The 15487-nt window shown below is 46.8% G+C and overlaps 2 protein-coding genes across 2 annotated transcripts in view; one reads left to right on the top strand and one right to left on the bottom strand.

Annotated features, from left to right (window-relative positions):
- Positions 1–482: 482 nt before the first annotated feature.
- Positions 483–6886, bottom strand: Muted (biogenesis of lysosome-related organelles complex 1 subunit 5). Its single transcript, XM_089558985.1, has 4 exons — positions 6739–6886; positions 6470–6552; positions 5222–5410; positions 483–1204 (listed from the first exon to the last, which is right to left on the bottom strand). The coding sequence occupies exons 1-4, from the start codon at positions 6785–6787 to the stop codon at positions 1022–1024; spliced, it is 504 nt and encodes a 167-aa protein (XP_089415111.1). The 5' UTR covers positions 6788–6886; the 3' UTR covers positions 483–1021.
- The window catches only part of LOC149369581 (small ribosomal subunit protein eS8-like), an 18870-nt gene continuing 10264 nt past the window's right edge, over positions 6882–15487 (top strand). The window contains exons 1-5 of the mRNA XM_089575926.1: positions 6882–6942; positions 7494–7600; positions 10528–10627; positions 12106–12319; positions 13706–13788. Coding sequence (XP_089432052.1) covers positions 6939–6942; positions 7494–7600; positions 10528–10627; positions 12106–12319; positions 13706–13788 — 508 coding nt within the window. The 5' untranslated portion in view covers positions 6882–6938. The remainder of the gene's footprint in view (positions 6943–7493; positions 7601–10527; positions 10628–12105; positions 12320–13705; positions 13789–15487) is intronic.

Genomic DNA, 15487 nt, shown 5'->3' with positions numbered 1-15487 from the left:
AGAAGCCAGACTTGAAGTGACACAAAAGTGCTGTTAGGAGAACCGTCACCTACAGGGGTGTGGCACGCCATTTGAATGTTGAATGTTTCTTTGAATGCGAGTTCATAAAATACAAGCAATACTGCTATACTTTTGCATGGGATTTTAAAAGGGATGTTCTAACTGTTCGATATAAACAATATGAACTCGACTTGTGACCATTTCGTTTTCTCTCTTGTGGACTTGTCAATCATCCCCCCTTCTGTTCAGCACGCAGAACTGTTGGGAAAAGAACTCGAACGAATGAACTTGGGCGGAGGCTAGCTGCTTTGACACCTGTCATTCAGTTCTTGTGCGAGTGCAAATTACACACAAGACAAAACAACAAAAGCACACATACGCACTCCTCTAAAATAACCACAAGACACAAACCGTCTTTTCTTAACTCACACTAAATGATGCTTTTTTTTTCAGAAATGATCAATGAGGCACAGCCGATGAAGTTGTTTGTCACAAATGTCATATATTTTTGCTTTCACTCACAAGAAGAAAAGTAGGCATGAACAGAGTTCCCCATCTGTTCCTGAGAGCACAGTTCATCACGAAAGAAAATATACCCACGCAATGGCACAGCATTTGAGGTAGTTCATCTGTGTGTGCCCGGCTGAAAAAATAAAGACGCAATGCACAAACTCAGTGTAGCTGCAGCTCTTGCCAGTATGCACAACGCCACAGGCTTCATGCAGTGGGGTCATGGGATGTCTTCAGCCTTGGAGAGCGCAAAGTCCATTCAGAAGACGGTCAGTGTCGACCCGTGAGACGCACTTCACAGGAAATTAAAAAAACATTTTTGGGCTAGTCAGTGCATGTGAGCAATATAAAAGTTAACACAGCAACCCAGACGCAGAACACACAACGGCCGCTCTGTCTAGTGTGTGTGTTTAGTTCTCTCTGTAGCGAATTTTACACCGCTCCAACTTGAGAGACAGCTGCCGCTTTGGCTCCTGATGGCCCAGGCTCTTCCTTCTCCACAATGTGATGGCTACTGGTCACTCTTCTGAGCTGGGGGTTGCAGCTTCTCGCGGATGCGGCGGTAGTGGTCGATGAGCTCACGCTCCTTGTCCTCGAAGGCCTGGTCCATCCTGGCAACCTTGTCCTGGACGTCCTGCTCAAACTGGTTCCACTCGCACCGACGTCGCTCGCGCCGCTCCGACAAGTCGTCCGCCTGTGGCAAGATGTACGGGCAAGTTAAACTGCAGTGCACAAGCAACGAAAATCAGCCAACAGAAGTACCACAGAATAAGGGAGGTAGGACCCTCTGCGAAGTTGCAGGATGCAAACTTGAGCTAGTACCTGCAAATTACACATGGAGAACCAAGTGCATGAAGTTTTATCTCACTACATTAAGTCTCACAGCACACAACAATGTGCAGATGTATAGAAGAGATTAGTTTTAAGTGATATCAGAAGGTAGCACATGTAACAAGTGGAGGCGGGCTAGTTGGTGGTTGACAATGGAGTGCATTGAAGTTCTGCGTCTTGTCCTGTGCTTTCCTCTCTTCGTCCCACGTCGTTTTGCGCGGTTGCAATATGCACTCCAATATCAGAGGGCACAGACGATCACAAGACAAGTGCACTGTTGGAACAATGCTTTTGTAGTTTTATTCTGTGTGCCCATACCTTTATTGCTCTGATATCAATTAAAGGGGCTCTGAAAGGGGGCTCTTAAGGTGCGGCATGCCTGGGATGTTGAAGGATGCTGCTTCATGAAAATCCTCCAGCAAGAATTTTGTAGAAGCTGAGTTGTATGCAGCCAAAATTTGAATTTCAGCGTCTTCAAGCCTTTCCCTCTCCCCTCGTCACTTTTTGCACACTGAAAGCTCCTCCACCAGCTCCACTGCTGAAGCGCGCGGGAATTCCATTCTTTGGTAGAGAAGTGACTTCTTTAGGACAGCCACAGTTTAAGCTCAACTTGCACCTCAGTAATACATTTTTACCTTGTGCACTCAAATCTGGTTACAGTACTACTCATCAGTCCTGGAAAAAAAAAGGCTCACCATATTGGGAACATAAGGAACAGTGACTAAGACTGATGGACTCAGACAAGAGACAGTCTTCAGAACTGAAAGTTACCAAAACCTGTTTCTCGTTATTTCGGAAAAAATGGCGATGAATCACTGTTGGACTGTGGGTTCGGCAAAGCTGCAACTGCGTACCTATGCATTCCAAATGGCTGAATGACCTCAGTGAAATGAATCTGCGGCCCTCTTGCTCCTAGAGAGAAGTCTCCTCAAGTATTCATGAGGATGTTTCACAGCAAGTTCGTCACATTCCACAATCTTACAGTCGGACCAAGGCACTGAATGGCCCTTCATCAAAGCGTGAATCTGCCCATCAGTAATTTCCACAAATCATAGAAGCTGCCTGCTCCTAACACTTCTCTGAAAAAGAGTTCACTGCTGTAATGATGATCTCATTTCTTTTTTCTGCTGTCTTTCTAGAAATGCAGTGGTTGGTAGCACTTACACAAGCATACCAAACAAAAGTGGCAAAGCTCACAGGCATGGCTAATTAGAGAAGGGGATAATTACTTACTAGCACCGATCCGAGTGCAGGCACATAGCAACATGTCAAGTCACGAGATAACGATTTCTCTGAGAAATGAAATATGACTCAATCCACCAACTCTCAATGCATGAAAGCCCACTTACAGGAGACTTCATATACAGGGCGTTCCATCTAAGATTTCCTGCAATCATTAAAAATAGCCATCTTAAAAAGTAAGCCGAAAAAATTAAGAAGAGCACTTTTTTCGGCATAGCACTGTCAACAGCGTACTGCATTAGAATACAGCTAACTAGCACACTGGTTAACTAATACTGAATAGTTGTCTTTTTAACTACTACTGTTAGGCTCCTTAATTACTGAGAGGCGTGCCGCCCACCATAAGTAATATCCATCAGTTTTTAGAATTTCGAAAGCGCAATCACCCTCGGTGTTGTGGCTCAACAAATTTTGCCTCCATCGCATCAAAATACATGAACTTTTGGGAAGCTAGCAGGCAAAGCAACCCCTCCGTGCATATAACTTGTCAAAATTGCCAAAATTTACACTATCGTTATACTATCATGTCATACCCTTAAGGGACAGAGTAAGCAAAAGTTTTTTCAAAAATCGATTTTTAATTTTGTTTGATTTCTGATAGGACATTCTTTTCTGCATCTTTTCCAGTATCGCTCATCTTCATGCGTTGTATATTTTCCTTTAAATAACAGTCCGCCGCGGAGGCTCAGCGGTTATGGCGCTCGGCTGCTGACCTGAGAGACGCGGGTTCAATCCCGGCTGCGGCGGCCGAATTTCAATGAAGGCGAAATTCCAGAGGCCCGTGTACTGTGCGATGCCAGTGCACGTTAAAGAGCCCCAGGTGGTTGAAATTATCCGGAGCCCTTCACTGCGGTGTCCCTCATAGCCTGAGTTGCTTTGGGACGTTAAACCCCCATAAACCATAAACTTTAAATAACAGCTTTGAAGAAGAGGAAGTGGGCCAGCATTCTTGAGGAGGCAGTCTCTTGCCAGCCATTTGAAATACAACTCTATGACCAGAGCTGAGCGTTTTTCAGTTCACTTGGAGTAAAAAGATAATTATGCACAATCTTGGAGCTCTTAGGCTCACCGCTAGCATTTTAGTGCCTCATCGACATTCAACAACGGTAAGAAAGCAAGAGCCAAGGTTCTAGAGCCCTTTGGGTTAATGTGAATCTGTAACTCTCCCCGCCGGCTGAGAGATGTTGACCGTTTACACGTTTCCTCTGCTGGCTGAGCAGCATATGAAGTAAAAAAAAAAGCCCAGGAAACTAAACGATTAGCAAAAAACACTAAGATGAGTTGGCTAATGGCTATAGAGGTCATTCCAATGGAATAAACCAGTCAGGAAGTGTTGGCACAGCCGAAAAATTCGTATTAAAGTTACTCTTTACTATAAACTGATTTACCTCAAAACAAGATTTATTGCTACAGCAATACCATTGTCTTGAAAGCCATACAAATCAGAAGACCAAACGTTTGCGTGTAATCTATGTGGGCATGTGGGAACATACTGAACCAAAAATCATCATCATCATCAGCCTGACTACGCCCACTGCAGGGCAAAGGCCTCTCCCATGTCCCTCCAATTGACCCTGTCCTTTGCCAGCTACGGCCACCATATCCCCACAAACTTCCTAATCTCGTCCGCCCACCTAACTTTCTGCCGCCCCCTGCTACACTTGCCTGCTCTTGGAATACGCTCCGTTACCCTCAAAGACCAGCCTTGAGCCTCCGCAGTACATGCCATGCCCAATCTCACTTCCTCTTGTTTTTTGACTAGGATGTCATTAACCCACGTTTCTTCGCTCACCCACTCCGCCCTCTTACGAATGTGCAATTAAGCGTTTTTATTTTACAGACAGAAACAACACAAAAAGTGACCTTATATCTTGTCCTCAAGAGAAAAAATTCATGAAAAATTAGTACTTTAACAGTGTTACATAGTTTTGGTTCAGTCGAAAGGCAGAGAGCAACGATAAAAATGACATAGACAGGAAGGTGCCATCTCTATTCGTTGCAGAGAAAAGTGCACTGAAACGCCCTAAAATACAGAGGAAATATAAGGCTTACCCTGTCCCCTTAAGGCACAGCCCTCCAATTCTGAGACATGCCTGGATCACACAGTCACATGGGGCACACTCTTGAGAGTGCCCACACACCATCTCACCTCAATAATAGGGTGACATCAACGCTGGCCAGCAAAAGACGTAGATGTTTCGGCAACACGCTATGAAAATGCCAACACCGTTTACCCTACAGGCAATCCCACATACAGGTTACAGACATCATCATCATGATCATCAGCCTGACTACGCCCACTCCAGGGCAAAGGCCTCTCTCATGTCTCTCCAATTAACCCTGTCCTTTGCCAGTTGCGGCCACCGTATCCCCGCAAACTTCTTAATCTCATCCGCCTGCCTAACTTTCTGCCTCCCCCAGCTACGCTTTCCTTCTCTTGGAATCCACTCCGTTAGTTACCCTTAAAGACCAGCGGTTATCTTGCCTTCGCATTACATGCCCTGCCCAAGCCCATTTCTTCCTCTTGATTTCAACTAGGATGTCATTAACCCGCATTTCTTCCCTCACCCACTCCGCCACATACAGGAACCGCACACAGCTGGCAAGAGTGAAGAAGTGCTGAAGCAGTTGCACTCACCGAGTTCACCTTGTCCTCGGCCTCGAGGATGCGGTGGCACATGCTGAGCGCCACCTCGAGGTTGCCCGCCAGGCTGCAGAGCCCCTGGTCTGCGGCACGACATGCCCGGTCAATCTGCGTCTCCCGGATTTCGGTCACGTCCTCCAGAACTTCGAACAGCTGCTGCACCTCACGGTCACCACGTTTCTCCTGAACGCACACAACGCAAGGACTATGAACTCTGCTACAATGACCACATTCCCTTTAAAGGTTGGCCATTTCCTGCAAGCAGTTCCTAAAGGCCACCAGACAAAAGCGCCATCTATATGTTGCGTACAGAAAGAAAAAGCATGCAGCATGCTGGCTAGCAGAGTTAAATTTGAGGAGTAAGGAGGAATACCACTGTGGGGAGGACAGTGAGACTGTTTTTTATACAGAAGTACTGAACTCCCAATCCTAAACCAACAAGAAAGCCATATTTTGAAACATATTGTAATTTATGAGTACTTCTACTGCACTCAACACAACGTGCAACCGTTTAGCACTCATTCCATGTGACAACACAAAGCCGTGGAACCGTGTATGCTGTTAAATAAATGGCAGCAGAAAATGTCAGTGCAGTGATGCGGATGTTTTTTTTTTTTTTTTATGGCTTGGGTGGAAATCTGTGCCTGAGCTTTTAAGTTACACTGCAAGAAAAAAAGGGCGTGAAACGCAAACACTTCAATAACTTTTCCCATAGTTATCAGCTGCACGTTCCGAGCAAATCACACTGGTGTCAACAGCAAAGATTGCAAAGGATGGAAGAAATTCGTCATTCCTTTCACGCCAGCAGGAAATTCAGATCCAGATGAGCCTCCACCTCCGACGATATATCACGCAAGCGTGCGCGCCTGTGAGAAGGAAGCTCCCCAAGCGAAGCAGAGCACTGAAGCATGCATTGTTCACAATCGCGATGTTCATTTAACTCGGCCGTGCTGCAAGCGGCAGTATCCGAATTCCAGTTTCGCTTTCAACAAGTGCGCCGCTCTCCAGTTCCAGCCTGCAGTTATTACAGACGGTGTCTATTGAATGCATGATGCTAGCGTACGAATCAAGACTGTGCGCAATAACTCGCAGGTAACGGCGTTAGCTCAGCTACAGCTACGCCAGAAACACGCCCGAAACCATCATTCCAGATCTTGAACCGTGCTGCAGCAGTACAGCTGCTAGAAACACGGCTAGTCGGCATGCCAAAGCAAGTGCTCAGAAGGAAGGACGTTTGCTCACCTCAAACTCCTTCACGAAGAACTTCATTTCCCCTTGCAGGAACGGCTTGTGATCGAAAAGGCGCGAATATATCTCGGCCACATCTGCGAGTAATCAAAACACCGACACAAAACTGCTTTGCGACCCCGCCGCAGAGTTACGTCAAAACGAACGCGGAGCTTAGCGTCCGCGCCTTGCACTGATTCGATTGCAAGAGAAGAAAACTCAGAGTTTCGTGAACAGTTCAAGAACAGAAGGGACAATCAAGCAAATTCATGATTCTTTTTTACCTTTAACAACGTTAGCGGTGAGAGCAGCCGACGGGGAAACTTCCGCCATGTTTATCGTAGACGGCGCCACCTGACATTTGTTTGTTTTTAAATTTTCTTCGGCTCCAAAGGGCTACGCCACCATCATCATCGTCATCACCCGACAGCGATCCCGTCGTGCTCCGCGGTTCTGCCAGTCTCTTTCCGGCCCATTCGCCATCATGGGTAAGGCGCTTGCACTTTACTCGTTCGGAATCCATCGTAATCTGTGCTATGACTGCTTTTCGTGACTTTATGTTTGGATATAATTACGCTGGAATGTTTCTTTTATTGGTAATGCGAAGTTGTTTTTCGCCGTCGACGTTTGCAAATTTAGAATGCACTATCAACTACCGCGTCTCTTAGTGCTGTTAACATGAATGCTCACCCGGCCACACGTGTGAGTCCCTCAGCTGGTTACTTTTATGCATGCTTAGGAACCTCGTACAGTCGCTCAAAACTAATTTCTTATGGCGCGGGTCCTCAAGTGTCGCGCGAGGCAGAGGTGGTTCGTCGCGCCAGGTTACGTGCTCCATGGCGGCGTCGGCGCCGGCATTGCTGTCTTGTCGAAGGATGCTGTGAAGGCTGTCGTATGATGAACGAACTAATACCATCTTTCGGCTGAATGCCCTGATGTGAAAACTGTTCCTGATGCCTTCACGCGTTAAGTCGGGGAGCGGTGGTGGTTGAAGTGTGCTCTGAGTGTGCAGTGTTGTGACCCGTGCGTCTTGGCGCAGGTATCTCCCGTGACCATTGGCACAAGCGTAGGAAGACAGGTGGCAAGCGCAAGCCCCTGCGAAAGAAGAGGAAGTTCGAGCTCGGCCGGCCCGCGGCAAACACAAAGGTGAGTATGGTTATTCGGCTGACCACGGCGTGACCGCGTTGCATGTTGACCGGCTCATCGCAGCCTCTGGATTCCGGAATCGCTGGGGCAAGCTTGGGCATGTCTCACTTTGTGTGGTGAAGTATTAGCCAGTGCTGTTCTGCGGTGCCTCTTTAGTTCGTCTTGCTGCTGCACGCTTGGCCTTGTGTGGCCTCTGCCCAGACATGCTTGTCGCCATTTCTGTTCATCGAGCTTCGGGGCTGCCCGAGATGTTCTCGCGGTGCAGTCGTTGTTAACCTCGTACAATTGTGCATGCGCACACAGGGGGATCGGCCAAGAAGTCGAGTGCATAGTTTTTGTGATGAATTTTTTCCATGGACAAAAAATAAAGTAGTTCGGACGGCGCAAAAACAACAAAGACAAGGAGACACGAACACAACAGGACGGGTGTCTCCTTTGTCTTTGTTGTTTTCGCGCCGTCCGAACTACTTTCAAGATATGAACCAACGAGCCCAAATCAAAGTACTTCTTGAAAAAATAAAGGATTGCTGGGGAAGAGAAAAGTCACCGTTACGTGGGCTTTTTTTTTTTTTTTTCGTTAGTAGGTAGCAGTGCATGCCGGGGGATGGCGCTGATAACGGCAAGACTGCGAAGCGTAGCGCCATCTAGAGTGTAATACTTCTTTATTGCCGCTTAGCTGGCTTTCACTTAAGCCAGGGCGGCGAAATTACTGCCGCCTCAGTTCCCCGATGACAGTTAACATAACCAATCTAGCATCTGGTGATGGGTGTGGGCAGAAACGTACGCTGGCATTACCCAATTGCTTGAGACATGTGACATAGAGGAGTATCTCTTGGCAGTCAACTATCGTGCGCTTAGGGCCAAGCCTGTAGCAAGCTCGTGCAAAGGGCAGATGACACGAAGCAGCACATCGAGGTCCCTTTCTCCTGCACCATTCTGCATTGATTCATGACCGCATTAGATGCAGGGGCATTCTGCACGTGCGTGGCTGTGCAGAGGCTTGTTATTGAGTGCTTAACAGGTGTACTGTGGAACATTGTAGGTTACATGCCTGTGCTGAAGCGCCTGGTGGAACCTATTACCTGCTTATAAATTCCATGTTTGCTCTGCAGAGCACTAGACAAGCCTGCTCAGAACTGTACTGGTACAGGTCTGATTTTTTCTGCCTACATTTACGACTTACCAAGTGGACACATGCCACTGAGCTTATTGTATGAATGGAATGCTGGCTGTTATGTTCTTTACTAGCACAAGTGGGGAGAAGGCATTGTTGAGGCGCTGCTTGAAATGTTCTGTTCCCAAATGGATACTTAAATCATTTAGCTCTGCTGCGGTGGCTCGGGGGTTATGGTACTCAGCTGCTGACCCGGAAGTGCTGGTTTGATCTCTGCCACAGTGGTTGCATTTCAACGGAGGCAAAATGCCAGTAGACGCGTGTACCGTGTGATGTTGGCACACGTTAAAAGAACCCACGAGGTCGAAATTATTCACAGCGTCTCTCGTGGCCCGAGTTGATTTGGGATGTGAGATCATGAGATGAGTATAGTGCTGCACAGTGCGTGCTGCTCTTGAGTCTGGAATGTCATGCCCACGTTGGTACTGTGTGGGATCCCCTGTTCTCTACGCTAGTCCTCTCTGACCAGGAGGCCTCGCCTTAAAAGCAGGGAACAGCAAGAATGCCGGTTGGACCACGTGCTAGCCCGTGTGCCTTGTGGTGCTCGGGCTGCTGTGGATGGATCGCACACAACTTGTCAGCCAGAAGTGCATGTTAAGGTGAAATAGGCAGATTGGCTACAGGGTATGCTCTGACAGTTCGTTACTTAAGTGTTTTATACCCGTGCCACACGGACAGATTTAATGCCATTAAGTGCTTACTGCCTTAAGTTTTAATGGCATTCGTGCGGTGCCACACGCATAAATTTAATGGCATTAGCCTTACTGCCATTCACGACCTACTGAGTTTGCCACAACTCATTCGCCCGTGCAATGCGTACTCTCGTCCCCATTCCACGTGCAGAAAAGCATGCAGCTTTGTTAGTAACAACCTCCTAACCAGTAGGAAATGGTCAATTCTTAACATGAGGTATCTATACCGCATTTTCGATGCCAAGAGCGCCATTTTAGCCAGCCTTATTGACAGGCACTCTCTACGTGTGTGCCGAGATTCAAGTTTATGGCTACTTTTTCGACTTATAAAGCAGGAGCAGCCGTATTTTCTGAAAAATCGTTTTTCCATTACATTTGAACAACATTCCCGATATATTGTGCTCATTAGCAATGTTTATATTCAGATTAAACTTTAGACTATCGTGCAAGCGTTGTTGTCATCTTAACTTTCAATAATGGCATTAAATGTGGACGTGTAGCACCAACTCCGGAAATAATGGCATTAAAGCATTCACTGCCATTTCTTGTGCGTGTGTGGCGCGGATATTAGTCTGCACTGTTGTCCAGTAGACTTGTCTTTGCAACGAGGGGACTTGGAAAGGCTGCAGGTAGCCCTTGTTTCCTGGAACTGTTTCTTGTGTTCTCAACTGCTGAATTGGGGGTAGTGTGTCTTAGGGAGTGGTGAATTTTTCAGTCCCTCTGCGTGGCAACCGTTATCTGCATTTTAGGGTATACAGGAGTGGAGGGGAAGAGTGGTTACAGAACAAATGTGTTGCACAGGGCATGGACACATGCAGAGAGGAAGCTGGCAAAGGTATTTAGGTCTCGGGCAGCTTATTACTCATGTGGAGCAGTACTGCACGACAGTGTGTGCTTAGCAGGAAATTCTCATGTGTAGCCAGTGGGAATTTAGCTTTAAAAAGTGCGCATACCTTGGATTTGTTGCTGCCACTGAGTGAAGGATGTCATTTCAACTGTGTTGGCCGATGATCTGTGTTCACCGCTTGAGTTGTGACTTAGTGTGTCTGTGTTCCCTGCAGCTTGGCCCCAAGCGCATCCACACGGTACGGACGCGGGGAGGAAACAAGAAGTACCGTGCCCTCCGCCTCGACTGCGGTAACTTCTCCTGGGCGTCTGAACGTGAGGATCTTTTTGTTCTCTCGACCCGTGCTTTCTCCTGCGCAGGCATCAGTTTCACAGGTGTATGCAGTGCTAGTGTGTGGGCTTCAAAAACTGGCCCGGCAAACAAATGGTTTCGGGCTAAACAGGCCAAACACTGGACACCTGTTAGCGGGATGCCTCTCTGCTGCTGGGTTGGGTGCAGCTGTCCCAAAGGTGTTCGCAGTGGGCCTGAATGCAGAGGTGTGCCCCAGCTATGATGAACGTCAATTCACCATCTTTCGGCAGATGCCGAGAGCAATGTTGACACTCGTTTTGTTCTGATGGTGGGGCACGCCACACTGCATGCAGTCCTCTGTGGCCAGGGGAATTGGAACTGCGTAGTTTTTTTCCTCTTTTTGTGCATTGTCTGAGTGAGCATTGCCCAAACCAAACTTAGGGTTGCCCAGGTGTTCATGAATTTTTATTGCTGAGTGAAGTGATGTTCTTAGCCTATATCACAAGTGAACTCTGTTCGAACACTGCCGTGAAAAGCAGGTTTAGCACGCAGCTAAATTTGCAGACTATTTTTTTTTTTTTTGTACTCTTAGTACAAAAATCTGTCGGTGGACTTTGAGCTCAATAATGCTGTGAAGGGATTTTGAGCTGCTTAGCATGTTTTGCAAGTGTGGTAATTGTGGACTGGTGGGTTGACATGATGCATTGTAGCTGAAGCGCCACAAGGCTGCACTGAAAATGGTCGAAATATAGATCTTATGTTAACTCTAGTGAGGTACAAGCCCTCATCACATGCAAGCTTGGCCATTTGTGAATGGCGGATGATGTAGACTTTTGTACGAAAAAGCATGTTCATGTCGAAAGGCATGGATCTGCACTCAAGTCTGAGCAGTCTTCGTCGAGCAAGATAGAGTGCACTGATCCACATGCCTGTACCCAGGAGAGAAAGGTGTGCTGGCTACTTCCAGGCGCAACATGCTGTTATTCCCAATAACATAAAGCACTATCTCTGATAGCTGCCATTTTTGCAAGATTAACTGGTTAGCTTCAAAGAAACTTGATTTGGCCACACAGCTGTCTTTTGTAAGAAGACGGTTGTGTCGGAAATTTGTTTATAGCAGTGAAAAACAGTTCGATATGCTAAATTTCCTTCATGTGCAATTCGTGCGGTGCTGCTTTCAGTCTATGTGCCCCCGTTCTTCCATGTAGCATTGTATGATGCAGTTTCTTCCACTTGTTAAGTAAGTTTGTGGGGACATGGTTTTGTAGTCATTTGAGTCTTATTGCGATTCTGAGGACGATATGTGCAGCAGTTCCATTAAAGGCCAGTGTGTCCCGAGAAGCGCTTAGGTTGCTAATGATGTGTATGCGGATTACGTGAAGCCCTGGACGCTGTAGCACGATGCTTTATGTCGGCTGGTTCTGCTCTTGCTTGCTGGTCTTTGGGTCTTTTCGGGTTGCGCGTGAGGCTGATCGTGTTTTTCCATCCTGGTGTGTTGCAGACTGCACGCGTAAGACGCGTATCATCGATGTGGTGTACAATGCCAGCAACAACGAGCTGGTGCGCACCAAGACCCTGGTGAAGAACGCAATTGTGCTCATCGATGCGACACCCTTCCGGCAGTGGTATGAGGCCCACTATGCACTGCCCCTGGGCCGCAAGAAGGGCGCCAAGCTGGTGAGTGTCCAACCCGTACTCTGCCCCAGTAACGAGCCGCACAACTGACGAAGCTGTTTTCCCTCCACAAGGGCGGCACTTAGTTTTGAGAGGTGGCTTGCAGTAGCAGCCAAGCACTTGTAACGCAATGGTATACAGCAACTTCGTGAGGTCACAAAAAAAAAAAAAATTGTCATCTGAAATTTCGTTTCTTTCAAACAATCAGAATTTGTTAGGCTTTGAGCAATCTCATTCGTTGAACAGGTTTTTCTAGGCAAACCCCGTGCACTATTTCTTGGGCAGAAATGGCAGATATTTATCATCATCATTTATCATCATTTATTTTACCCTTAAAGGCCTCTGTTGAGGCATTACATAAGGGGGGGGGGGGGGACAAAGCAAATGCAGTTGAGAATAATACGTTAATACAACAAAACATAATGCAATACAATAAAATGAAAAACGATACATCACAATACAACGTTGGTCAATAATGAAGGGCGCATGGCTGAATTAGGCAGTAACAACAACAAGAAAAAGAATAAGTGTAACTGGGTGAAGTTTGTGAAGTCTTTTATTCAGTACAGTGATTAATTAATGCCTGTCGAAATTTAGTAGCGTCGCGCTCGTTAACAATGTAGTCGGGTAGCAGGTTCCAATTTTCTATTGCAGTTGGAAGAAAAGATTTATTAAATGCCAAGGTCGATCCATGTATACGTTGAATGCTGAGGAGGTTAAACAGGCGGCGCGATGTTCTGATGGGAGCTAGTAATAATGTGTCACGAAGATCAGGAAAATTGTAATATAACTTATGAAAGAGGCAGAGTCGTGCAATTTTCCGTCGGAGCTCTAGTGGCGGGATGTTAAGTGAAGATTTAATACTGGTGATACTGCTGTGTCTATTGTAATTTGAGGATATAAAACGGGCTGCTCGGTTTTGAACGGCTTCTAAGGTGTTAATTAGGTATGCTTGGTGAGGATTCCATATAGCCGCTGCATAATCAAGTATGGTACGGGTGAATGTTTCGTATGCTAATTTTCGAACAGAAGGAGGGGCTAGGTACAGGGATCTTCGGATGAGGCCAAGTGATTTTGATGCTCTAGATGCTAGAGATAAGATGTGTTCCGACCAGGTTAATTTGCTGGAGATAGTGATTCCAAGGTACCGATATGATTGGACTTGGGTTACAGTGTTTGACAGGAGTGAATATGCAGATCTGATGTTGGAACGTTTTAGCGATACTTGCATGAATTGGCACTTTGGCATGATGCTTGGTTTAAGAAACTGTCAATAATGGGGGGCTTGTGTTAAGTGATCAAGCCTGGAATGGGTGAAGCTGGGCATTTTAGTTGGGCACCTATAAGTTAAGTGTGCCTAGATGTGTGTGTGTGCGGTGGTGGCATGTCCCTGGTGTGATGAACGTCAATTCACCATCTTTCGGCAGATGCCGAGGGGCAATGTTGACACTCTTTCGTTCTGATCAGGGGCATGCCTCGCAGCTATGTCTGCCATCCGGAGAGGCCACGGGTCAGAGATTGCGCAATCCAAGTTTCTTGTTCTTGGCTGCACTGCAAACACGGTTGCATACTTCGAATTGTGTGTGATTGAATTGTATCTCGTGGTGGTTGTCGTTTGCGGAGTCGTGTTTCTTTTCACACCCCTAGTTCTAACCTCAAATGGCAGTTATTTTGGCTAGTTTTGACTGCTGTTAGTGCGAAATAGTTGTTTTCTAGCTTGCCATTGAACTGACTGGCTCTTCGTTGTAGGGCAGCTATTTCCTCAAAACACCAAAACCTCTCGAAGATGTGATTGTGGCTTGTGTGCCCCATTAAGAAGCCAAATTCACTTGCATTTTTATTTCAAAACATCATGTTTTATTTAGATTTCAATTTCTGCGCAAGCTTCGTGCTTTGCACCTGGCCGAACGTTGCACAGGACCGAGGCAGTGTAGTGTAGGCGTGCTTGATTGCAGTTTCTCTTGCTACTTTGTGTGTTCATGTGCGTCCATAGGTCGGAGCTATTGTTTAGGAAATGAGGCAGCCGGGAAAGCTATCTTTCGTGTAATTTGGGAATGTACGGCAGCAGTAAGTAGTGTCTAGCCTGGTTATAGCAAAGTCACAGCGATACAGCGGTTATAACGAAGTGATATCAATTTCTGGTTCCCATCACATGATCTCGGGAGTTCAGAGTGTTTGCACTTGGACGGCATGGAGGCCGCGATCCTGAAGTCTGCACTCGCGAAATATGTTCAGGGAATGCTGGACCAGTTCTTTCAGCGGCAATAGTTGAATTTGCCGGTATATATACATGTATTTCTTTCCCATAGTCTAGATATAGCGAAGCAAATTCAGATTCCCGCAGACTTCGATATAGTCGGGCCAGACTTTATTGCCATCTGAGCTGATAACTCCCACTCAATTGACTGCCGTCCTGTTAATAACTCAACGGCAGTTGACGTTGCTGCGTGCCTCTCTCCAGTCAGTCCAACTGGATTTTGGCTATTGTTGCTTAAAACACTCGTGCAACACAGAACCATTCGGGGCATTGTGGCTGTCTTAAGAAATGTGGGATCTCCTTTGTAATGTCTGCTGAAGCTTGTATGATAGGCATCATTTGGGGAATCATGTACAGTGGAACCTCGATTATACGACATTCAGGGGACCGCGCGAAACCGTCGTATAATCCGGGTGTCGTATATAATCGAAAATCAAGCGTGATATTTTTTAACGTCTGAACTTCATAGTCATCTTTTTTTTTTTAGGGGTGTGGGGGGGGAGGGGGGAACACATGCAGCACATTTTTGCCTGCAGAGGGCTAGTCTTCAACAAACAAGATAAAACGGCCGTTGAGGCTGCCGTGAGCAGCGGGGCAGCAGCTCGCGCGGTTTTCTTCATAGGCGGAAAGATTAAGGTGCACCAGTTATCGACTGGCTATAGTGTGCCTACCGTATTTACTCGATTCTAAGCACCCCCTTTTTTTCACGATCGCGATGCCCAAAGGTGAGAGGGGGGTGCTTAGATTCGAAAAATCTAAACTGATGCCCCCCCCCCCCTCCCCTGGGCCCCTCTTTTCGCGGCGAAATCTCGATGAAACGGGCGCGAGAAAAAAACATTTTATTTAGGAAACATTCAAAAGAAAAATAGCTGCAAGACAGTTCTGTGCCGCCATCTGTCTTGCAGTGTCCGAACGCAGCAACACAAAAAGCGCCGCGGACGCCGCTGTCCTC

This window comes from Amblyomma mixtum, chromosome 1 (assembly GCF_055824585.1).
Source record: "Amblyomma mixtum isolate Tamu chromosome 1, ASM5582458v1, whole genome shotgun sequence".
In the NCBI taxonomy this organism is placed as follows: domain Eukaryota; kingdom Metazoa; phylum Arthropoda; class Arachnida; order Ixodida; family Ixodidae; genus Amblyomma; species Amblyomma mixtum.
This window is presented reverse-complemented; position numbering and strand designations above follow the sequence as displayed.